The sequence below is a fragment of the Neoarius graeffei genome, chromosome 8 (genome assembly GCF_027579695.1).
Source record: "Neoarius graeffei isolate fNeoGra1 chromosome 8, fNeoGra1.pri, whole genome shotgun sequence".
In the NCBI taxonomy this organism is placed as follows: Eukaryota; Metazoa; Chordata; class Actinopteri; order Siluriformes; family Ariidae; genus Neoarius; species Neoarius graeffei.
In genome coordinates, this window is record NC_083576.1 from 65,624,766 (window position 1) to 65,650,168 (window position 25,403).

Sequence of the window (25,403 nt, forward strand, 5' to 3'; positions counted from 1 at the left end):
CTTGTGTGCTTAGGGTCATTGTCTTGCTGCATGACCCACCTTCTCTTGAGATTCAGTTTCATGGACAGATGTCCTGATATTTTCCTTTAGAATTCGCTGGTATAATTCAGAATTCATTGTTCCATCAGTGGTGGCAAGCAGTCCTGGCCCAGATGCAGCAAAACAGGCCCAAACCGTGATACTACCACCACCATGTTTCACAGATGGGATAAGGTTCTTATGCTGGAATGCAGTGTTTTCCTTTCTTCAAACGTAACACTTCTCATTTAAACCAAAAAGTTCTATTTTGGTCCCATCCATCCACAAAACATTTTTCCAATAGCCTTCTGGCTTGTCCATGTGATCTTTAGCAAACTGTAGACGAGCAGCAATGTTCTTTTTGGAGAGCAGTGGCTTTCTCCTTGCAACCCTGCCATGCACACCATTGTTGTTCAGTGTTCTCCTGATGGTGGACTCATGAACATTAACATTAGCTAATGTGAGAGAGGCCTTCAGTTGCTTAGAAGTTACCCTGGGGTCCTTTGTGACCTCGCCGACTATTACACGCCTTGCTCTTGGAGTGATCTTTGTTGGTCGACCACTCCTGGGGAGGGTAACAATGGTCTTGAATTTCCTCCATTTGTGCACAATCTGTCTGACTGTGGATTGGTGGAGTCCAAACTCTTTAGAGATGGTTTTGTAACTTTTTCCAGCCTGATGAGCATCAACAACGCTTTTTCTGAGGTCCTCAGAAATCTCCTTTGTTCGTACCATGATACACTTCCACAAACATGTGTTGTGAAGATCAGACTTTGATAGATCCCAGTTCTTTAAATAAAACAGGGTGCCCACTCACACACCTGATTTTGTCATCCTATTGATTGAAAACACCTGACTCTAATTTCACCTTCAAATTAACTGCTAATCCGAGAGGTTCACATACTTTTGCCACTCACAGATATGTAATATTGGCTCATTTTCCTCAATAAATAAATGACCAAGTATAATATTTTTGTCTCCTTTGTTTAACTGGGTTCTCTTTATCTACTTTTAGGACTTGTGTGAAAATCTGATGATGTTTTAGGCCGTATTTATGCAGAAAAATAGAAAATTCCAAAGGGTTCACCAACTTTCAAGCACCACCGTATTTTATCCTGATAAACACTACACGGTGAAAAAAGTGAAAAATCATCAGACATCTCGGACAATAACTGGTTTCTATTGACAGGTTTTATCATTCACAATACCAGTGCTCTATTTAAAAAGTGAACAGTAAAGATAATTGTTTACAACGCACAACCTACTTTCTGAACCAGTAAGAGAACAGTACTGCACATCAAGGCACTTTCGTTGTCCTTTCTGAGGTTTTGTGTTTCGCTCTGTGAATTATCCTCTTGAGATGCAAACATAAGCCATGTAAGAGCTCATCAGCTCACACTGATGTGGATAAGCAGGAAGGAGAAAAGTGAAGATCTATTCACTCTACCTCCTCTAAGACAAACTCACCTCCTAGCTATCTTTTAATTGTACAGCTCTATATCATAAAATGTGAACACCCTCAAAGAGTGAAGTGTTTCCCTCTGATGTCTTCCATCTGTGCTGCCCAACTTTTTGCACTGCAATGAATGCACTATTCAAGGGTATTACTTTTAGTTATACTTGAATACAATTTAAGGGTAGAGCTAGGTGTGTTGAGGTTTGTAGCCTCCACAGACAATGCAATACCATCTGCAAATTGTAATGGTGTGCACTGGACCTAATGCACATTGAGGCACTTTTTCCATCTGAGGCACTGTGGTTCAGTCTGTGACCGCATAAGATGTTCATCCTTGCAAATTGTTACTGTATCAGCTGTAAGATAATTTACCTACTGGACTTTCTTTTTTGTTCCTTCACCCATTGAGAACTAATCTGAAATATATATATAGCACATTAAATCATTGCTGTCTGTAATAATTTTAGGATACATTCTTCTGGAAAAATCAACTGACCCATTAATTAGTCAGCACCTTTGGAATGTTTATTGGCCTTATCCTTCGTTTGCAACCACGTGACCAAAACTGCTTGCGCCATTGACAGCCATGTTAGAGGATATACTATATACACAGTGGTAAGAATACAGACCGGAAGGTAAAGAGAAGTTACATTTAGAAGCTTGTAGCTATTTCTCAAATCTATTTTAAAAACAATCATTTTGACTGCTTCCAAAGATAGGTATCTAACACACTATATAACGTATTTAGTTATAAAAAAGCATTCAGCGGGCGAGGAGGCTGCAGGATTTGAGGTAGATGATTGACATGAATCTTGTTCGATTGACTCTGATCGTTTGGGAAGATTCTTCAATAATTTTGCGTTGCTTTCTGCGCTCTGTAAGCTGAGCATTTCGAGCTACTGCTTTAATAGCTACCATCTTTGATTTTGTTGTGGCCCATATTTTGTGTTGGAGCCCAGTCTGGATCCGTAAAATTGTCGAGATCAGCTGGTTTCCTTAATGGAAAGAAAAAGCAAAATAAAAGCAGCGCCATCAAACATTATATACAGCTCTTTTTAAAATGAAATAATCGTAGAAGCCTTTGATTGTCGGATCACACACTCGATGAGCACGGCTTTGTCACATTTGACAGCGGCAAATTTCTGCACGACCAGGCTATTAAACAATGCAGTATTTCTTACTGTAGATATCTTGATCTTTCATTAATAAGTAGTTCATACCATTGCTAAAACATTCACTGCAGACTCATGTGGTTTTTGCTTTCTCATCGCTTAGATCAGCCCGGTTTATGTTGGACAGCCATTGACGTCTCCGCTCCATGGACAACTCTCTTGTTTTTCTCCTTGGATTATTTATAATTGCTGGAATTCGAAAGAACTTGTAAATCCCTTTGTCTCGAATAGAGTTGTGCCCGCATCCAATTACAGCACTAAGAGTTGGCATAGCGAAGAAACAAAAGGAATTGTTGAGCGTAATAACCTCTCGAGCATATCCTCTATAGTAAATGTGCACCGCATGAGTTTGTGTCTATCCTCCAACATGGCCCACTTCCAGTTCAAAGCCTCATGCATAATTAGCTATGATGTCACGTGCAAACGAAGAATTGTGAACACCATTCGTTCCTCTTCAGCCTTATTGGCTTAACTTTGTAGGCTACAGTGAATTTAGATTATCTGACTGTTGTGACCATTGTGTGTGTGTGTGTGTGTGTGTGTGTGTTTTTAAAATGAGTGCACCTTTTCATCTGAAACCATGTAATTCTGCTACACCATACCTTTTAACCTGGACTGAATAAAAATGAAGATACACTGAGAAGGCTTTTTGTTGACTAGCTTCGTGATCAGTGACGTTAGATATGTGCCAGCACGTTTCTTTTAATAAAAAAAAAAAAATCAGCAACTTCATAAAATGATGGCAGTTTGATATAGACCATTCGGAAAATGAATTTTTTCCATTCCATCTCTAAACAAGATTTAATGTGTCATTAAAAAGCTCACTGATTAAAGGCTCTCCACTTCCCAATGTACCTTTCTGAGATGAGTTAAAGTTAAGACTACTAAAGTATAAGTTTAATCTAGCCTGAAAAGCTCAATTATGAAAACTAAAATAATATTATAAAGTGTAAAGAGCTTGTCGTGACTGTAGGTTCTATCAAGTTGTTGAATGACCTGAAGGTTAATTTTCATGTTACTTCGTATTTCCCAATGATGCAAGGAAAGTGCTTTGCTCAAAAACTAAAGTATTTCTATATATGCTGCATAGTATATGCAAATTACAAAAAATGTAAAATCTAGGATCCTTAGGAGGTCTTTAGTTTCAGAATCAGGATCATTTACATGCATTAGGAATTTTTCTTGGTGTTGGTCAAAAGACGGTACATTCAACACACACATCACAGACAACACATTTACCATCCTAATAGACAAATATGACCCCAAATATTGCACATTAAGCAGAAATGGTAGTTGTAATTTACTTTATAGTGGAAACAGAAATATTTGGTTTTAAGGTTCAACCACACAGCACAGTGCTTTCCTCTTAAAGGGATTCATGTAGAACACCTTTATGAAGCTAAGAATCCTTGACTATTCAAAGAATCCTGAAGGAACTTCTTTTAAAAGTGTGTTCAAGGAAGAAATTATGATATACAGATTTGAGCAATCAGACTGGGAATTGAATATTCGGGAGTGAATATTGGGTGATTTATTGGGAGTATGAATATAATGTGTATGAACTTTCTCGTCACTATTTTATGCCCCGATCTTGTAAGTGAAAAACATTGTGGTGTATGTTCAGTACAAATATTCAGATAAACAGGTTTAAATTGTGTAATTTTATCGATGTTTACAGCTTTACACTGGATTTTAGAATTAGATGACATATAAAAATATATTTAGAGATTGCTATAAAAGTACTAGATTCTTTTTAGAAATTTCATATACAATCATCAGATGATAATTTTGTTTAACTCATGTAAAGTCTCATCTCATTATCTGTAGCCGCTTTATCCTGTTCTACAGGGTCGCAGGCAAGCTGGAGCCTATCCCAGCTGACTACGGGCGAAAGGCGGGGTACACCCTGGACAAGTCGCCAGGTCATCACAGGGCTGACACATAGACACAGACAACCATTCACATTCACACTTACGGTCAATTTAGAGTCACCAGTTAACCTAACCTGCATGTCTTTGGACTGTGGGGGAAACCGGAGCACCCGGAGGAAACCCACACGGACACGGGGAGAACATGCAAATTCCACACAGAAAGGCCCTCGCCGGCCACGGGGCTCGAACCTGGACCTTCTTGCTGTGAGGCGACAGCACTAACCACTACACCACCGTGCTGCCCCTCATGTAAAGTATTTGAACAAATAGTAAACTCCTTCTGTGCAGGTAAGGTCCACTTCACGTCTCACATTTGACAGGTTGGCCAACTGAATCTGCTCTCTGCCTCGTGCATGGAAGCTCGATCATGGCCTCTTCATCAAATATATGGTTTTCATTTTAATAATCCTTCCTCTTGCGCTTTCCTTGTGTCTGCACATTGGCATCATTTTGTATCTCTATGGCCATAACAGGGTTAGCAGGACTGTCCTCATCAGATTGATGTGAGATGAATGGTCACTCCTGTATCTCAGTGTAAGGTTCTTTTTCACTGCTGTAATCAGCGACCTTTGGCGAAACCTTCCTTAATGACACCATCTGGAATGTAGATGAAGTCAGAGTCTGTCTCCATATTGGGGTAGACATAGGCCCCCTCATCACTGTTATATTCAGTGATCTCTGGAGAACCCGCACACTCCTGTGTGATAAGTCATGGTTCCACAATACCAGGCTTAGTTCCTCATCATGTTTGACCATCAATGCATGGATGTCCTCATACAAGTCAGTTGGTGGTTTTTTTCCCTTTTCCTTTATTAAAAACAAGTTCAGTAGAATAATATAGTATGATACATTTTGTGTGTTTGTTGCTCTTGCATTGTTGACTGTTTACTATTTGAGTGAAGATGACATCAGTTGCGCACTCTCAACTGGAGATTTTTAATACTGATAGAGAGATGCAAGAGACACATTTTAATGGCCTTTTATGGCTAAATAAATAAGTTGAGGCTTATATCACCCAGAAATGTTCATGCATCGTGTCAAAGAAACCAGTAATGCACATTTAACCTTCTATGGGCAGCATCACATCTAAATCACTTTAGCGCTGGTGTGGATTAACTCCTTGCTCTTGGAAGCTAGCCATGGAGTTTATGAATACATTCTAGTGGAACTTGATCATTTCACGAGATTTGTCCAGGCTTACCCCACAACCAAGAGCAGAAAAACAGATGCTTGGTGTATTTTCTAGGATTTCGTACCCATGTCTGGCTATCCATCTAAACTGCATCACGACCAGGGTCATGAATTTGAGAAGGAACTGTTTGAACACTGCAACACTTGTCTGGATTTGGTCACTCAAGAATATCCTCTTATCTTCAAAACAACCCAGTACGTGTGATGCCCACTATTGTGTGATCACATTTATGTGAATGGAGGTTTATTTTTATTGTGCTTATTGCAAATACAGTACATGTATTATTTTCATTTGAAAAGGCTGGTAATTCACTGATTTCATCAAGAGTAATCATGGTGTCTAAGCAAAGACAATGTAGTTGATGTAGCACCTTTGTGTCAGTAGATGGTAGCATGAGACCATGGTTTTAAAATGGGACAGTAGTCAAACGCACATACTGTAAGCCTCAACTTTTCCCCAAAATGGGAGAGAATTCAGCAGAGACAAGCCGTGCCTCCTTGTTTTCAGGTTAATACAGAACATTTTTTAACATAGTTACTGGGAGACCAAATGGTCTCCCAGTGGCCAGATTTGGTCTCCTAGTCAATGCCAAACCAGCTTCACTGGGAGACCAAATTTTAAACCAAGTTATGTTAGACTGATGCTGAAAGGTAAAACTGAAATGGGATTATGGGAGATGCTTGAATTACTGGTCCAAATTCATAAGACTGTTTTCTTTGGATTGGAATGTTTAAGAAATATTGAAGTTGGGTTGTCATGACTGTTCCAATTTCCAAATTATAGACTAAAGATACAGTTATTTGATACTATGTTTCACATTGAGCAATAAAATTGAAGATTTTCTTATTTATTTTTCACCATTTCTTAAAATGCATATTATGAAAGTTGATAAAACAATAACTTAAACTCATAGTGGAACTTTAGTATTTTACCATACTTATGAAGTTATGGTAACTTGGCACTGCATTAACTATGTTGATATTATGCTGGCTGAAACGAGGATTCATAATGCAGCAATTTGCATCACAGAATATGCCGCAGCAGTGGTATTGCCCAGACCAGTTGGTCTCCTAGTGGAAAATACTTAAAAAAAAAATGCTCTGGGTTAATATGGTGCTAAAGTATAAACAAGTGTTATTTGATATACAGTATAGTTATTTTCAGTTTAAATATGGAATAAAAGGTTGCTGGTTTGATTCCCTGGACCAGCAGGAATGGCTGAAGTACCCTTGAGCAAGGTGCCTAACCCCCAACTGCTCTGGGTATGTTGTATGTACATCTGTCTGGATAAGATTGTCTGCTAAATGCCTGTATTGTACTATAATATACACAAAGTATTACTACTGAGTTTGTTTCGGTTCAGAAATATGCTACAGTAAGAATGCTTGTGTGGGTCACACATCGCCAATGTTTTTACTGTTAATACATTTGCTAGCTCCATGAAGACTGTTTAAAGGAGACATATTATGATAAACACACTTGTTCAGTGCATTTGCACATACATTTGGGTTTTCAGGATGCCAACCAACCCACAAACTCTAAAATAAGACACCTAGTCAGTTTCTTTTGGGCTGCCTATTTCAGAAAACATTCAACAAGTTGCTGAAATTTGTCTCCCCTTTTTGTGTCACAAGGTGCTTATTAGAATTACACCCTCCCACATCCGAATGTCTCCATCCAAAGCTTGTGAACCTTCTTTGCTGATGATATGCCATTTTTTCCTGCAAGCACCAAACCGACTAGCATTAATGTCAATGCGGGCTAAAGACGGGAACTGCTCTGTTGTTGGATGCATAGATCAGCGCACATCCACCCCAGATAAATGCACGCTGCACGGGCTTGTTCAACTGTGTTCGAGCATACTTACACAAAACGCCTTTTCTTTTCCAGTGAATGGCATTTCTATACCTTAAAAGATAAAAACATTAAACAAAATTTTGACCTGTTTCCACAGATGCTGTTAAAATTGGAGGTCAATTGAATGAGAATTAGCAAAGTTATTAGATTGTGAAATTATATACTTTTTTTTTTTAAAACACCCTGTATTTTAAATGACAGGAGACATGAATTCAGGAACCAGTCAGTGTGAGGAATGTTTTTAATGTTAACAAAAGTTGACCACAACTTTAAAAAACGGTTCTGTTCTTCTATTGAGAATGGGACAACTTTTCTAATACACATGTAAGAAAACAGTAAAATGAGTAAATGATGATCAATCTAAAAATGACACTAAAATCAATCTTCCACAAGGAGAGACAAAGCAAACTAAGGCTCATGCACAATCAAAAACGATCCAGTATCAACGACTCTCCTCCTGCACTCCTACTTCTTCTCATGATTACTCTGTGCTTTGGCCTTCTCCTTTTCCAAGTGTTTCTAGAAAGCAGAAAAAGTTGAAGTTGAATGAATAAAGCCTGCATTTGGATCATATTTCTGTCTTTAAAACAGGTTTATCACTTATTAAAACATGCAAGTCGTATGAAATCACCTTGAGCTTCTCGTAGTGTGCCTGGCTACTGCAGTGAACCTTTTTAGCAGTGTCTTCATTGGAGTAAAAAAGGAAGCACACTCTGCAGTAGTAGCCCATTTTCACAAACTCGACACCTGAAATCATAGCACAACATTGTTAGTGAATAATCAGGACATTTTTCTGCATAAACAGAGGAGAAAAACTGTAGTTGAGGCACATTTTCACCTAATAATGTTTCCATATTCTGAATCAGAGTAAAACTGATACTTTTGACTTTTTCTGCTGTCCGTTTTGGTCTGATTAAATTTCACCCTGCACAAATTTAGAAAAATGTATGGGACTGGGCAGTAAACAGGTTCGACAAAGGTGGTCAATTTATCCATCCATCCATCTTCTACCGCTTATCCAGATCCGGGTTGCGGGGGTAGCAGCCTAAGCAGAGCAGCCCAGACCTCCCCGGCCACCTCCAACAGCTCTTCCGGGGGAATACTGAGGCTTTTCCAGGCCAGCTGAGAGATGTAATCTCTCCAGCGTGTCCTGGGTCTACCCCGAGGTCTCCTCCCAGTGGGGTGTCCAGGGGGCATCTTAACAAGGTGCCCGAACCATCTCAACTGACTCCTTTTGATGTGGTGGAGCAGCAGTTCTACTCTGAGTCTTTCTTGAATGACCAAGCTTCTCACCCTAAGGGAGAGCCCAGCCACCCTGCGGAGAAAACTCATTTCTACTGCTTGTATCCGCAATCTCATTCTTTCAGTCACTACCCATAGCTCGTGACCATAGGTGAGAGTGGGAACGAACCACAACAGACCGGTTTAGCATCCGCATCACTGCTGACGCTGCCTCGATCTGTCTGTCCAACTCCCGTTCCCCTTTACCCTCCTTTGTGAACAAAACCCAGAGATACTTAAACTCCTCCACTTTAGGTAGCAACTCCCCCCGTTTCCGTCTGAGCGCCATGGTCACGGACTTGGAGGTGCTGATCCTCACCCCAGCCACTTTGCACTCGGCTGCAAACCGTCCCAGCGCATGCTGCAAGTCACAGCTTGATGAAGCCAACAGGACCACATCATTCGCAAAAAGCAGAGACGTGATCCTGCTGCCACCAGATTGGACACTCTCTGCCCCTTGGCTGTGCCTAGAAATTCTGTCCATAAAAGTTATGAACAGAACCGGTGACAAAGGGCAGCCCTGGCGGAGTCCCACATGCACCAGGAACGAGTCCGATTGACTGCCAGCAACGTGAACCAAACTCCTGCTCTAGTCATACAGGGTCCAAATGGCCTGCAGTAGTGGGCCCTGAACCCCATACTCCCGAAGCACTCCCCCACAGGGCACCATGAAGGACACGGTTGTAAGCCTTATCCAGGTCCACAAAACACATGTAGACCGGTTGGGCAAACTCCCATGCACCCTCCAGTACCCTTGTAAGGGTAAAGAGCTGGTCCAGTGTTCCACAACCAGGACAAAAACCGCATTGTTCCTCCTGAATTTGAGGTTCGACTATCGACCGGACTCTCCTCTCCAGCACCCCAGCACAGGCTTTCCCAGGGAGGCTGAGAAGTGTGATTCCCCCTATAGCTGGAACACACTCTCCGTTCCCCCCTTTTAAAAAGGGGGGGCCACCACCCCGGTCTGCCAATCCAGAGGCACTGCCCCCGACCTCCACGCAATGTTGAAGAGCCGTGTCAGCCAAGACAGCCCAACAACATCCAGTGCCTTCAGGAACTCAGGACGAATCTCATCCACCCCCGGAGCCTGGCCACCGAGGAGCTTTATAACCACCTCGGCAACCTCAGCCCCTGTGATGGGCGAGTCCTCTCAAGCGCCCTCTTTGGACAACATGAAGGTGGGATTGAGGAGATCCTCAAAGTATTCCTTCCACCGTAGGACGATGTCCCCAGTTGAGGTCAACAGCATGCCATCCTCACTGTAAACAGTAAGGACAGAGCACTGCTTCCCCTTCCTGAGCCGCCAGACGGTTTGCCAGAATCTCTTTGAGGCCGACCGAAAATCACTTTCCATTGCCTCACCGAACTCCTCCCACACGTGAGTTTTTGCTTCAGTGACCGTTAGAGCTGTGTTCCGCTTGGCCTGTTGATATCTGTCAGCTGCCTCTGGAGACCCACAGGCTAATCAAGCCCGACAGGACTGCTTCTTGAGCTTGATGGTTCCCCTCACCGCAAGTGTCCACCACCGGGTTCGGGGATTACTGCCATTACGGGCACCAACAACCTTGTAGCCACAGCTCTGCACGGCTGCCTCAGCAATGGAGGTGTGGGACATGGTCCACTCAGACTCAATGTCCCCATCCTCCCCCGGTATGCAGTTGAAGATCCAACGGATGGGAGCCTCCGCCAGACGTTCCCAGCATACCCTCACTACATGTTTGGGCCTACCAGGTCTGTCTGGCCTCCTCCCCTGCCATCTGATCCAGCTCGCCACCAGGTAGTGATCAGTTGACAGCTCTGCTCCTCTCTTCACCCGAGTGTCCAAGACATATGGTTGTATTTCAGATGAAATGACAAAGTCAATCAATCATCGATCTACAGCCTAGGGTGTTCTGGTGCCACGTGCACTTATGGACACCCTTATGCTCGAACATGGTGTTCGTTATGGCCAAACCGTGCATGGCACAGAAGTCCAACAACAGAACACCACTCAGGGTCAGATCAGGCAGGCAGTTCCTCCCAATCATACCCCTCCAGGTCTCACCGTCATTGCCCACGTGAGCGTTGAAGTCCCCCAGTAAAACAATGGAGTCCCCTCTTGATGCACTGTCTAGCACCCCACTCGAGGACTCCAAGAGGGCCGGGTACTCTGAACTACCATTTGGCGCATAAGCGCAAATGACAGAGACCATTCCCCAACCTGAAGACGCAGGGAAACGACCTTCTCATTCACTGGGGAGAACTCCGATGTTAGTGTGCTGAACTGGGGGGCTACCAATAGCCCCACCCCTGCCCGGCACCGCTCACCCTTTGCAACTCCAGCACAGAAGAGAGTCCAACCCCTCTCCAGGAAATTGGTTCCAGAGCCCAAGCTGTGTTGAGGTGAACCCAACTATATCTAGTCTGTACCTCTCAACCTCCCGCACAAGCTCAGGCTCCTTTCCTGCCAGAGAGCTGACATTCCATGTCCCAAAAGCCAGTTTTGTCAGCCGGGGATCAGTACGCCAGGGCCTCCACCTTTGGCTGCCACCCAATTCCCAGTGCTCCGGACCCTTACGACACCTTCTGCGGGTGGTGGGTCCACAGAAGAGTGGTTCCCTGTTGCTCATTCGGGCTGGGCCTGACCACCAGGCGTTTGCCAACGAGCCCCTCCTCCAAGCCTGGCTCCAGGGTGGGGCCCCGGTATCCCTGGTCCATGTGAGGGTACTCGGATATCTGTTTTTCCTCTCATAAGGGTCATTCTGAACCCCTCTTTGTCTGACCTCTCATCTAGGACCTGTTTGCCTTGGAAGACCCTACCAGGGGCAAATGCCCTGACAACATAGCTCCTAGAATCCCTGAGGCACTCAAACCCCTCCACCACGTTAAGGTGACGATTCAAGTAGTCAATTTATTGCTTTAAAAAAAAAATTTAAGAAAACCGATTGAACCAAGTTGGTTCTACCAAGTATAGTTCCGGGGAGGGTCAATACTTATACAACCAACAAATGTCTGTTCTTTTGTTTAATTAACCTGTGTGTCAATTTTTTTTCTTCAATTTTCAAATTTTGCATATTAAGTCCATTTTAATTTCAGGTTGGAATAGAACAACTTTTGGAAAAGTTCAAGGAGATGAATATTTATGCATATTTAACAATTAATCCATTATCAGGATCAGGCCCTCATTTAGATTTTGCCTTTGACACAAAAATGAACTTACCCACTGGGACGTTTGGCTCATATGGACCGAGAGTCTCTATAGTGGTTTCAGGCTTTTTGACAGACTCAGTGGGAAGTGTGGGGTCTTCAGTCGGCTCTTGGCTCTTCTCAGACACACCAGCAGATGCAACAGATGAAGACTCGGTAGGAGGAACATCGATGTCATTCTCATCCTTCTGCTCAATGCAGACAGATAAAATTAAAAACAAAAGTAACAGGAAGCTGAACCGTTTCCAACACAGACATGGATAAGAGGGAAAAAAAAAAAAAAAAAACAGTGAAAACTGACCGGTGCTTTGAGCTCCACATTCTGAGTTTCTGTTGTATCAGTGTTGTGTTCCTCTGTCTGCTCCTTGCTCACTTCAGCTGCACTCTCGCAAGGCTCAGTTTTGCCGGCCTCCTCCTCCTCCTCCTCCTGTGATCCACTCGGAGCTTTCTCCTCACTAGGCTTCTCCTCTTTAGCTTTTTTGCATGGGGGCTCCTCTTCCTTCGCTGAGGAAGTTTTTGCTGAGGAACTGCTCTGGCTTTCCTCCCTCTCCTCAGAGTGCTCCCTCTTTGCTGGCCGTTTCTCTTCTGGGGTTGGAGGTCTGTGCCTGCAACGTGAAAGTGTCAATCAGCATAAAGTTTACATTGCATGTTTACATACAATGGATAAAAATGTAACATGCGTATAAATGTCTGCAGAGTGTCCAGGATAAACGCACAGGATACATTTGGACATGAGTGAAAATCTTTAGCTGGTAGCTACTGTGTGTTTAAATACTACTGAGGACCAAATGTCTTCATAAGGATAGTATTTTTTTTTAAACAAAAATAAAGAGCCAAAAAGTTTCTTTTTCATCACTGAGGTTAGGTGCAGACCTAGCATTACTGCAACAACTGCATTAAAATCATGTCAATGGAAGCTCCTCAGAAGGACAGTAAGACAAACATGTGTGTACACACAGTACCTTGTGAATGCATTCACACATTTGGTGTTTTTCCTTTATTGCTGCATTACAACCTGGGATTAAAAGGGATTTTTTTTGGGGTTGGTAGTTATACCATTCGATTTACACAACAACATGCCGACCACTTTGAAGGTGCAAAATATAAAAAGTTATGAGTTGTGTTGGTGTACAGCAATCTTTAAGGTCTGGGCTTTGATTAGGCCATTCCAAGACATTATAATGTTTTTTTTTTTCGTTTGAGAGCATGTTGTGCGCGTTCTGGCTGCTGCTTCTCACCAGAACTTTTTTTTTATTTTATTTCTTTTTCTATTTTCATTTATTTATTTATTTTTTTCTGTGTGTTTGTGTAGTTTGATGTTTGAGTGTTTTGTCCGCCGGTTGTGGTGTAGCTCCAGACCCAGTTTTGGGCGTCGGTTCCCTCCAGGCCTTGGTTCACTGTGGGTGATGCCTGCGCTCCCAGCTATGGACTGTAGTGAGCTTGTTGCTCATTTTACATCGTGGTTGTCCAGCGCTCTGCGCTTTAATGCTTGGCGTGATGTTCCGAGCGATGTTGCTCAGTGGCGTCGCAGCGGCTGTGCAGGCGGTTTGGGACACACCAGCGCTCTGCGTGGCGGAGCTTCTCTGCTCGCTTTGTGGATCCATGGCATGGTGTTGAGCGATGTTGCTGACGGCGTCACGGCGGCGGTGCTGGAGATGTGGGACTCGTTTTCGTGCGCCTTTTGGTGGGACTGTGGCTGCTACACCACGGGAATTACATCCTGACCCCTACTCGGTGGACTTTTTACTTATTATTATTTGTATTTATTTATTTTTTCTTTGTCTATAATTGTAAAGCGTCCTTGGGTTTCTTGAAAGGCGCTATATAAATTTAACTTATTATTATTCTCTTTAAACCACTCCATTGTAGCTTTAGCAGTATGTTTAGGGTCATTGTCCTGCTGGAAGGTGAACCTTCATGCCAGTTTCAAACCTCTGCCAGACTCAAACAGGTATTCCTCAAAGATTGCTCTGTATTTAGTGGCATCCGTCTTTCCTTCAATCCTGACCACTTTTCCAATCCCTGCCTCCCAACAGCATGATGACAAAGTTCAATTTTAGTCTCATCTGACCATTCTTTCATGTATCTGGCAAACTTGTTTTCTTATATTTTTTTTTCTTTAAGCAACGGCTTTTTTTTCGGCCACCCTTCCATAAAGCCCCACTCTGTGGAGTGTACGGCTTAAAGTGGTCCTATGGACCACTCCCTATTTAGTCAGACAGAACTGAGGAAGCCTTTCGGATGAGAGGCGAAACGTTTTCAAGAATCTTCAAGCAAGTCCAGTTGCTCTCTTCTACCAACCACAGAGTCCTATGGACAGATACTCCCACCTCCGCTGTGGATCTTCGCAGCTCCTTCAGTGTCATCTTTGGTGTCTTTGTTGCATCTCTGACTAACGCCCTCCCTGCACAGTCTGTGCGTTTTGGTGGGTGGCCTTCATCAGGTTTGTAGTGTTGCCATATTCTTTCCATTTTTTAAAAATAACGGATTTAATAGCACTCTGTGGGGTGTTCAGAGTTTTTTTTTTTAATAACCCAATCCTAATCCTATTCTATACTTCTCCATAGCTTTGCCTCTGACCTATTTGAAGAGCTCATTGGTCTTCATGCTGCTTACATCTGCGCTTTCAGAGCAGATGAATTCATACTAACATCATGTGACACTAACTGAACACAGGTGAACCTTGATCAACTAATTTTGTGACTTCTGAAGTCAATTGGTTGGACCAAGCCTTATGTTGGCGTTTCATATCAAAACGGATGAAGACATATGCACTCAACTTTTTAGCTTTTAGAAAGAAAGCACTAACCCATATCTAAGTTGCTTGTACTTCCTGCTGATGTAGACAAGCAAACGTTTCCCTTCAAATTTGAGCGGATTCAGCCGAGCAGACTCCACAAATTTCTCTGCATCTTCACCCCTCTCCATTTCAATGAAGCACTGCAAGCAAACGCATGAAGACAAAACATCGTGCCAGTGGCACAGTTAAAGACATGACATGTGAATAACATTACAGTGATTAGGCAGTTACCTCACAGCGTGAACGATTCAAAAAGTAACGTTTGATTTTTCCAAACGGCTCTGCAATCTTCAGAAAGGATGCGTTTGATGATTTAAACGGAGGGATGTGTCCAATATAAACGACTCTGCCACTCTGTAGGGTTTAAGGAAAAATGTGTCAGACATTTCTAATTAATTGCATTGTTTCACTGTACAGAAGAATAAATGTTGCTCACCTGGATGGTCCCGTAGGACAGCGAATGGTAAATTTTGACTGATTTCCCACACACAGACGGGATGACATTTCCATTGTAGAAACGAACCATTGATTTGGCTTCTTGTTCACTGCTGAATTCCAGAAAGACCTAAACAACAAAACATGATACAAATCACATAAGCAAACCCATAAATATTCTGGGAAATAATGACTAACGTACAGCTCTTTGAAGCAGTACCCAAGAGCTTTGTCAGTAAATGGATGGAACACAAAAAGGGCTTTGAAAAGAGCCCTTTCTGAAAATAGTTTGATGGTAAAATACTAATACAGAAAATTATTCTGATTAAACTTTTGCCTGTAGACAAAGAGTGGAATGATACAAATATTTTCTGTAAATCATCAACATGGGCACCCCCCCATATTAAGATAAGATATTCCTTTACTGAGCCCTATGAGGGGAAATTCAGGTGTTGCAGCAGCTCAAGCACATAGTAAAATATATATAAATGTAGACTAAGTAAAAATAAAATAGAATGAAATAAAATAGAATGAAAAAAAGAACTAAATAAAAACAATTGCTCACAAAAAACAAGAAGAACTGGTAGTGGCACGCCATCCACTAGTGGTGGGCATAAACTAGCGGTGCAGAGCCATACATAGGGCACGTACGGCATAAACTAGCGGTGCAGAGCCATACGTAGGGCACGTACGGCATAAACTAGCGGTGCAGAGCCATACGTAGGGCACGTACGGCATAAACTAGCGGTGCAGAGCCATACGTAGGGCACGTACGGCATAAACTAGCGGTGCAGAGCCATACGTAGGGCACGTACGGCATAAACTAGCGGTGTAGAGCCCCCCCAACTGAGGCATCTCCAAATCTCTTCAGGTATGTGAGCAGAGGGGACACCAGCTCCACGCCGGTATAACAAGAGCTAGTCGCAGGTGTAAGTGATCACTGGACAAAATAAAACATGAAAGAAAAGCACAGGAAAAACACTACAACTAAAACGCTGCAGCAAAAAGAACATACAGTATACAACAATAACTAAATATAAAGCAGACAAAATCCACAAAAAAAAGGACAGTAGGGAGAGAACTGTTGCAACAGGCTGCCGACCTCTCTAGCGGCCAGAAATTTGATGTGTATACAGGGAATCATACATAAGATGGTATGAATTGGAAGTGTTCAGCTACACTCAACTTTCATTAAACTTTAAGCCACAATGATTATGATCTAGTTTATAGCATAATTCTTTTTCTGTGCATATAACGATGCACAGCTCAACCTTTATCTACTATTGACTGACATGCAAGTCTCTAATCTCGAAAATCTAATTCCTTTACGACTAAAAGTTTGTCTGTAAAACGTATACTTGGACAACAGAGCAACTAGTCAGGAACATAATGAATGGCAGGCATTAGTAGGCAACTAGTCTGGTTAACACCAGACCATATCACAAGTGAAATATGGTCTGGAATCCGCCTATTGAATTTCTCGTAGGGGAGGTGTGGTTTACGATTGTCAACGGCCGTTTATTGGACGTTGCGAATGTCTATCATTTGGCGTATACGTAGCCCATGGCCAATCATGGCAGTTGTACCCAGTGACGTAGTTAGAGCGACGAAGAAGACGAAGAGAGACTGAAACGCCAAACGCTGTTCTTTTTTTAAAACAAACTTTCGCTCTAAACTATTCAGAACAGTGTCTAAAGCTTGATCGAAAGTTTGGTTCGTATCGCTCGCCGCCATGTTAAATATGATCCGTAAACAGTCCCAAATAAACTACAAGCTTCCGTTTGTCGAGTAGTACGCGTCACCGTCTTTCCACCCCTCCCCACTCTCTGATTGGCTCCCTAACTCAGGCGAGCCTTTAGACCATAGTTTCCATGCTGTCTTTTCAGATCGGAACGATTGTGCAAAGCAGCATGGGATTTCCCAGGCTAGTAGGCAACAGTATGAACAAGAAAAAACAAAAACCCTAATTACAGTGTATTAGTAAGATTAGAAAGGTAAGAAAACTCACCTCAGGCCTGGAATGCAGATCCAAGTGTCGCACAACTTTCCCAAAAGGTTTTGCCAGAGCCATAATCTCATCCAGATAACCATAGCTGCGTTTAAATCCAACCACATTAACAACTCTCAAGCCCTGTAAAAGAATTATGGCTTATTACAGCAGCTTCCTCAAGAAATTCACACATTCTACTTTTATAAAATTTATAACAACCGATACATAACGTGTAGAACTGGATGGATGTCCATAATCTGTCCAAAAAAGTTATGTTTATCCTTAATCTCAATGTGGGCAATCACCCCAGACATCTCTGGTGTGTTACAAGTTAAATTTAGCTAAGATGTAAGGCAAGTTTAAAGCCACCTTTGGAACCTGTTAAGCACATTTAGGCCTCATTCTAATGAATTCAGTTGTTAAATAGTCTCAAATATGAAATACAACATACGTAAAGATGTAAAGTTGAAAAGAGGTGGTCACATAGCTAAAATTAGGAATCATTCTGAGCACATAGACTGGCTTCACTTTTCTATATTATGAAGAGGTTATTAAAAATATGGTATTACTTAGCCAACACTAAGCAAGTGTAGGATGATTTAGACATTCTGGCAACACAATAGTAAATTGACAGCTACAAGCTTCCTTTATTTATTAGCTACATGAACTTAACAGCTTTACATTAAAAAAAAAGAAGCAAATTGGGAGACGTAGACACCAGACATGACTTTGCTGACCACTTAAAATTAAGAGATAAAACAAGTATAGAATATTATTTTGGCTAAACCATTTCAAATATCAAAACGTACAACAGATTATCATAGTTCTCTGAAGACAACAGTTCAACTCAATGCCATCACGTGAAGTTAATGTTAAAAACATGAATACTTACACCACTGTCCCTGGATCGACCTGAAAGCAGGCGAGAAAATGTACATTTAGATTAATACAAAATCATCTAAACATAACACAGAACCTCCAGCACTGTGCAGACAGGCAGCTTATTTGGGCACTAAACATCAACACCGCACACTTCCTATCAGAAATATTAATTAGCCAGAATAATATATTGCTGTTACAGAATTCTGCAAGGCAAACTAAACATTTAAAAGCAGAACCTGAAGAAGCTCTCTCTCTAGAGCTCGAGTCTTGCCGTTCAGCCTCATCCTCCTCCGCCAGCTCATCCAGAGTGACAAACTCGTCCAAGTTTTCAGGGAAATCAGATTCTTCAGGTATCTCCTAATACCACACACACAGACACACACTACTTCAGTTAAGATTTTTTTTTAACTCAATATCATTTGATGACAAACAGGAAGGCTCAGCAAAGTGTTGTGTGAACTATGATGGGTGCAGAGCAGCGTGACTGAGGCCTGGTTTATACTTCTGCATATTTCATACCTGCCAACCTTGAAAAAATTTTATGAGTACAATTTCCCAATTTCATGAGTACCCCCCCCCCCTCGCGTCAACCTCACCCCAACCCGGCGCGCATGCGCCCCCACAGACCACAACCAGCAGACCAAAAACACTTTCAATTCAGTTTTATTGATTGACCTTGGGAACATATGGTGCATTCATGTGCTATGGGAATTATGGTAAATACCAAACGCCGACATGGAAAGCACACATGAACGCCCCCTCTTGTGGCATTTTCCACTGGGCAACTCGTAGAAAATTTTGATACACGAGTTGCCGAGATGAGATGAACTTTAACCTTTTCAACATGGCGGCGAGCGGTACAAGACTAGCTTATGAACCAAGAAAAGTGGTTTTCACCTACGGAAAGCTGACTCTCACCTTTTAAACGAGTCATGTTATGTATATTATTATAATATGTATATTATAGCCTAACACAAAATATTCTGTGGCTGTCCAAAGAATGCCAACAATGATCTAGATACTGGCTACTCTCATTGTGGCTACAGCCAAATTTCCAAAAACTGCGTGGCATTCAATGTGTTAAGAAAATCTCTACTTGTCATGATCAGGAAATATTCAGCATTATTTGACTTTTGATAACTCATATTCCTGCTGCAGCTGATGAACAAGGCAATCTATAATTGTTTTAGCCAAATAACAGGCCTGATTCTGAATCTGGTTCACCATCTTTAATTTGTCAACAACAACAAAAGCATGTGAACACAACACACTGGTAAATACCACTTCCCAACTGGAAAATATCATCTTCCCATAGCACATGAACGCAGCAATAGTCCAGTTTTGTAAAACATTCCTATTGACAGACTTTGGGAAACTGTTATTGATGGCTCTTGGGAACTTCCTTCCGTTTTGAAAAGCACAACAAACATTAAATACATGTGCAAATGAAATGAAATTAAACCAGAGCCACTCTTTCAAAAATAAATAACACATTAAATTAATACAGTATGTAAAAAAGGCACTTTCAACATAAAACATGGTATGCACAAATTTCCCATGCAATAGGTTTAGACTTTTGCATTTTTTAACGTTGGAAGTATATTGCATTATCCAGTAAAAATATTGCATTATACAGTACACTGCAGTATTTTGTAGTATGCCTTTTTCATGTGCAAACTATTGCATTTGCATTCGAAATATTGCATTTACTGCAGTAATACTGTATAAAAAAGCATTTGATACTGCAGTACCACGCAGGTTTTTTCATAAGAGGGATGACCAATTGTCGACTTCACATCATCTGCAAACATTCTAGGCTACCACTGACAGAAGTTACCGACTGCCCTTAAGATATACAAACACGCTACGTTTTGTTGAGCACATCAATAAAGTGGTACTTATCATAGTGATTCAATGAGAGCGCGAGAGGAATTGTAATCAGGTTTCGTTGGCTACCGCATCGAATATGCAACCTCGAGTGACGGCTTCCAAGTTAAATGAAGAACTAGCCTGTACTGTTGGTGTTGTAAATTCACAAAATAACGGCTAGGAAGCTCGAGTACACGTGAAACACAACTGTTTCTGTTACAAATATAAAAACGACGTCTCTAACCGACGTTTCAATCCCCGACTCGCTCTAGCCACCTGGCTGCACCGCTGCACTCAAGTCAGAGACGCGAAGGAGGAAGGGGAGGAGGTGAAGAGGGCAGAGCCACATGCTCTGGAAGAGGGGCGGGGGGATTGGGCAAAGCGTTCCATTCTGGCTTTGAGTTTTCTCACAGATCAGCGGTATCAACTTCAGCGAGAACTTGACTGAAATGCGAGTTCGGACGATATGCGTACTTTTTAAATGTGAAAACGTACAGTCGTACAATGAGGTAAAAATTCGTAGCGGCTACGCAAGATGCGTACAGGTTGGCAGGTATGATATTTCCGTCATGATGCAAAGAGGGGGATAATGGGTAAACATCACATGTTAGCTTGCATTCACAGACACACTTCGTACTGAATGGTCATGAGGTGAATACGGATTTGTGGTGTCCAGTTGTAGTTCTGGAAACGTTATGATGAGATTTTATTCAGACCACTGATTCTCAATCGTTCCCCTGGGGCCGCCCTGCTCTGCACCTTTTCCATCTTTCCCTGCTCTACCTACCTGACTGAACTCATCAGTGGCACTTTTCATTCACTGAGCACACGTGATTTAACCAAGAGCATGTTAATGTCACTAATTTCAAATCAGGTGCATTTGGAGCAAGGATACACAGAAGAAATGCAGAACAGGAGGCTCCGTGAATAGGATTGAGAAACGGTGATTTAGACTTACGCATGCAGCACAGCTGATTCTAGCTGAAACGATGTTTAACTTGGTTTTATTAATATACAATTTAACTGATCGTTCCACTCACCTGCTCGACAGAATCATCTGCAGTGCCCTCGTCCTGCTCCACATCATCCTGCCCATCTGTTTCTTTGGGCTCTGTGTTGTCCTCCTGCTCCGGATTTTCCTCATGCTCAACCGGTTGCTCTGACTGATGCTCCTGTTCAAACGCTTCCTCTTCTGGAACCTCTGTGTCCTCACCATCATGCACATTTCCTTCTTCTTTTTCTGGTTCCATAGTCGAATCCTCAAATTCCATGGCAGTGTCCTGATCTGGCTGTGCAGTCACAGATTCCTCTGTCACCAAGCCTTCACCAAGGGCCTCTTCCTCTTCATCATGAGCTTCCACAACACCTTGGCCTTCATCACCAGAGCCTGCTTCAGCCCGGACCTCCTCTTCCGCCTCCTCAAGCTTCGACTCCTGTGTCTTCTTGGACGAGCCCTCTTTGGCTCTGGAGCTTGAGTTTGTCTGAGACTTGGATGAGCTTTTGGAACTTGTTCTACTGCTGTTCTTCTGACCAGATTCTTCTGGCTCCTCTTTTAACTGTTCTCCTTTACCAGGTCTGACACTAAAACACATTCCAGATATTAGGCTTTTTTGTCTGACTTATCAGTTGATTAGTTACAGACATGACTACTTTAAACAGGTATGACACTCACGTTAAGGTCTTGTACTTGGTGCAGATGTTCATACGGATGGTCCTACGACTAATGGTCAGCGGATGCATAGTGTAGTACTTCACTAACATCTCTGCATCCTCTGAGTTTCCCATTTGCACAAATGCCTGTGATAATTAAAAAAAAAAAAAAAAAATCAGCATGTGCTGACAGAAACCTGACACAAATCATTACACCGAAGGCTAAAAGACTGACCATCAGGAGACAGGACTCATGGGAGAGTTTACCTGATCAGTCAAAAAAAGATGGTTCACAACGGTGCCAAATCTGCTGGCTATTGTCAACAACTCCGCTTTCTTCTCAGTCTCTCTTGGCAAATTTGAAAAGAACACCACTGGGCCGGTATCTCGGTTTCTGTTCTCTCGGTCTTGTCTGTCGTTTTTCTAGAGTGAAACATGTTTTGCATTTACAGTCAAAATTTTAAAAAGAATGCATCATGTAGTCTTCACATTGTTTTTTTTTTCATTACACCATACAATCAATTTCCTTATTATGATTTTTGACGTTACTGCTTTAAAAGACTAAGCTTTGCTGCCTAAATTATATTCAAACTTTAAAAAACGCAAACATATACTGTAGTAGACTGCATACCTATAGCTGCTGAAAACAATTTCTCTGCTCAGTTATTGCATTACAAGTATGATCAACTAAAATACAAGTACGTTTTTACTCTTGAACTAGTTGAGATTGTGTTTTTACCTCAATCACCAGCAGCTCCTTGGACAAATAAACCTTCACTTCTCTCCCATGTAAAATGGCAGGCTTATTCTGGTAGTGATTGGTCATTGCAAGAGCGTCCTCATGTGTCATAAGCTCCAGAAAGGCCTACCAGGGAAAGAACAAGACCAATGTAGAAGCAAAGATGTAATATTTATCATTCTAAGGACTGCATACTCTAATTCTTTAATAATGATAACTTACCGTCATTATTATAAAATGACCACCGAGATTGAAAATTGACTAATTTAAATAAACATAATTATTCTTGAATATCTATGAAACAAATTTCATATGACTCAACTGAACATCATGTCTTTCACAAATCACTTGTCTAAGTTAGATACTGCCACTGTAATAATCAGCTTTGGATGACATTCCTGAGAAACTTGTGAGGATCAATAGCCGGATCCTTACATACACTCATCATGGACATGAATGTCATGACTATATTGGGCTTTCAATGACTACTACTACTTTGAACTGTCCCGCCCCCCCCCTTCCCCCGGGGGAAAATAACATATAAGAATACTTCTGGTGCATTTGTGATAACTTGTAGCAGCCAAGCTCCTATGCAAAATATGTAAAGGTTGGCAGGTCTGCTGTGTTAACAACTGAGCCATTAATATTTATATGTACACACCAACACACACACCAATCTTCATTAATATTCATTAGCTGACTTGGGTGTGAAGCTAACACAAGCCTGTTCAATAGCAACAAAATTAAGATGTACATTCCAAATCAATACAAGCAGATATCTTCTTTAAAGTCAGTATTGCAGTAATATCCCGATTCATAAGTTCATATTATTAAACTAGAAAATGAACTAATTTATTTGCAACTGATGTGTTTATGGGGCGGCACGGTGGTGTAGTGGTTAGCGCTGTCGCCTCACAGCAAGAAGGTCCGGGTTCGAGCCCCGTGGCCGGCGAGGGCCTTTCTGTGTGGAGTTTGCATGTTCTCCCCGTGTCTGCGTGGGTTTCCTCCGGGTGCTCCGGTTTCCCCCACAGTCCAAAGACATGCAGGTTAGGTTGACTGGTGACTCTAAATTGACCGTAGGTGTGAATGTGAGTGTGAATGGTTGTCTGTGTCTATGTGTCAGCCCTGTGATGACCTGGCGACTTGTCCAGGGTGTACCCCGCCTTTCGCCCGTAGTCAGCTGGGATAGGCTCCAGCTTGCCTGCGACCCTGTAGAACAGGATAAAGCGGCTAGAGATAATGAGATGATGAGATGAGATGTGTTTATGTTTTGAGTGTTGTCCTAACAGACTGTTTTGCTGCTCTGTGAGGCCATTATTAAAAAATGTTCTGTTTCCGGTCCACCGGCCGGGCGAGTGCCGTTTGTGCAGTTGAAATTATTTTTTTTAACGCCGGGTTTTCGACATTTTTTTCGGGTTCGTAAATCTAAAATCGAACTTGACATTTACGCATTCCCAGGGCTTTCCACTAAGGCTCATACTAGCCAGCCATGACAAATAAGTAGCCAGCCGGGGGGGGTTGTAAACACAAAATAAACTCCTGTGCACGCAGTTCCCAGGATTAAATGTATTTTCCACAGACCATTTATTTATTCACTTTACTCAAATACAAAGTAAAATGGCAGTAAATCTTCTTTCTTTTCTTGCGTATTGCATCATGAGGCGTTCCTGGCTTGTAAATCTCTTATTTTCGGTGCATGACACATTCACGCAGCTGAGCATGCTATGAATTAACAACAACGGTCTACAGTGGGGCTACATAATTAAACACTCAGCGAACATTTCTCCATTTGTGTATGAAAATACACTCCAACCACTCAGCTTGGTTTCATTTACAACCAACGGTGTCTTTTGATGCCAGCACGTAATTGAACGAGAGAAGACTGGTTTACCGGAGACAAAATAAGCATTCTCTCTGCTTCTGTTCCCTCCGATGTCGCCTCCGACGGCCCCGACACACTACTGCCTCCGCCGAGTGTGCGCGCGCACACCGCATGTTGGGGCCGCAGATGAGTTACTCTCCCTTGATCAACGAAGTCGGCGGGGAATTTGTGGTTATTATCGGTACAAACAGCGCAAATCACAACTTAAATGAGTGCGGTTCAGTTTGACATTATTGTCAGTCCGTTAGATAAACATTTAATTTTATTAAAATCGAAAATTAATATTTAGAGCCTGTGGGCTACAAAAATAAGTCATTAAAGTAACCGGCTGGACTTAATTGTGTAGTCGGCTGTATGGCCGGCAGCCGGTGCTTGTGGAAAGCCCTGCATTCCGCGCAGAATATAGAATTGAATCAGCTCTGCGCATGCGCCGTGCGGCACAAAAAAATGGCAGCCACCATGAAGGAAGGAGATCCGGAGTTTTCAAACAAGTGTGAAATCGCAAAATGGTATTCTAGCGAACAACAAAATAGTAAAGATTCAGAAAAACAAATCATTCAGTGATCATTTTAATAGTGTAATTTCATCCGAACTAGGCCTAACGCTCGATTTAGAACTACAAAAAGTCCGTGTGTCGGACATTTTAAGTACCTTTGTAAAAGTTTTGCAAATGTTGCAGTCAGCATTTAAAATGCTAACTTAAAGTTTTTGTACAAGTTTCAGTTGATTAAACTGTCATTTTATTAAATGTGTCTGCTTTTGTAATAAAAAAGTACTGAAAGAAAAAGCAAAACACAGCATTGCGATTTCTTACCCATCCATATATTTAAAAAAAAAAAAATCCCTCCCTCCCGACTGAAAATTTTTTTGCTCACCCGGTGGACAGGAAATGGATTTTTTTTTAAGGATGGCCTGAGCACAAGATGCTGACAGAGCAGTTGTAGGAGGTTAAGAAACATCTGAGCTTCTTCTTTAGCTCACTGGAGTTTTATATCTATCATCCCAAATCACAGAACAGTCTACTGGAGGTGAAATAGTGCACCATCAGGTATGAGTTCATATG

General features: G+C 42.0%; 1 protein-coding gene across 1 annotated transcript in view; it reads right to left on the reverse strand.

Moving 5' to 3' along the window:
- Positions 1–7,849: 7,849 nt before the first annotated feature.
- LOC132890797 (matrin-3-like) overlaps positions 7,850–25,403 on the reverse strand; it is a 48,010-nt gene continuing 30,456 nt past the window's right edge. Inside the window, exons 8-21 of the mRNA XM_060928039.1 lie at positions 22,459–22,584; positions 21,987–22,142; positions 21,742–21,866; positions 21,110–21,650; positions 18,437–18,557; positions 18,211–18,230; positions 17,337–17,459; positions 15,330–15,458; positions 15,125–15,247; positions 14,903–15,033; positions 12,395–12,698; positions 12,107–12,281; positions 8,258–8,373; positions 7,850–8,145 (exon numbers count right to left, since the gene is read on the reverse strand). Of these exons, the coding sequence (XP_060784022.1) occupies positions 8,092–8,145; positions 8,258–8,373; positions 12,107–12,281; positions 12,395–12,698; positions 14,903–15,033; positions 15,125–15,247; positions 15,330–15,458; positions 17,337–17,459; positions 18,211–18,230; positions 18,437–18,557; positions 21,110–21,650; positions 21,742–21,866; positions 21,987–22,142; positions 22,459–22,584 (2,244 nt within the window). The 3' untranslated portion in view covers positions 7,850–8,091. The remainder of the gene's footprint in view (positions 8,146–8,257; positions 8,374–12,106; positions 12,282–12,394; positions 12,699–14,902; positions 15,034–15,124; positions 15,248–15,329; positions 15,459–17,336; positions 17,460–18,210; positions 18,231–18,436; positions 18,558–21,109; positions 21,651–21,741; positions 21,867–21,986; positions 22,143–22,458; positions 22,585–25,403) is intronic.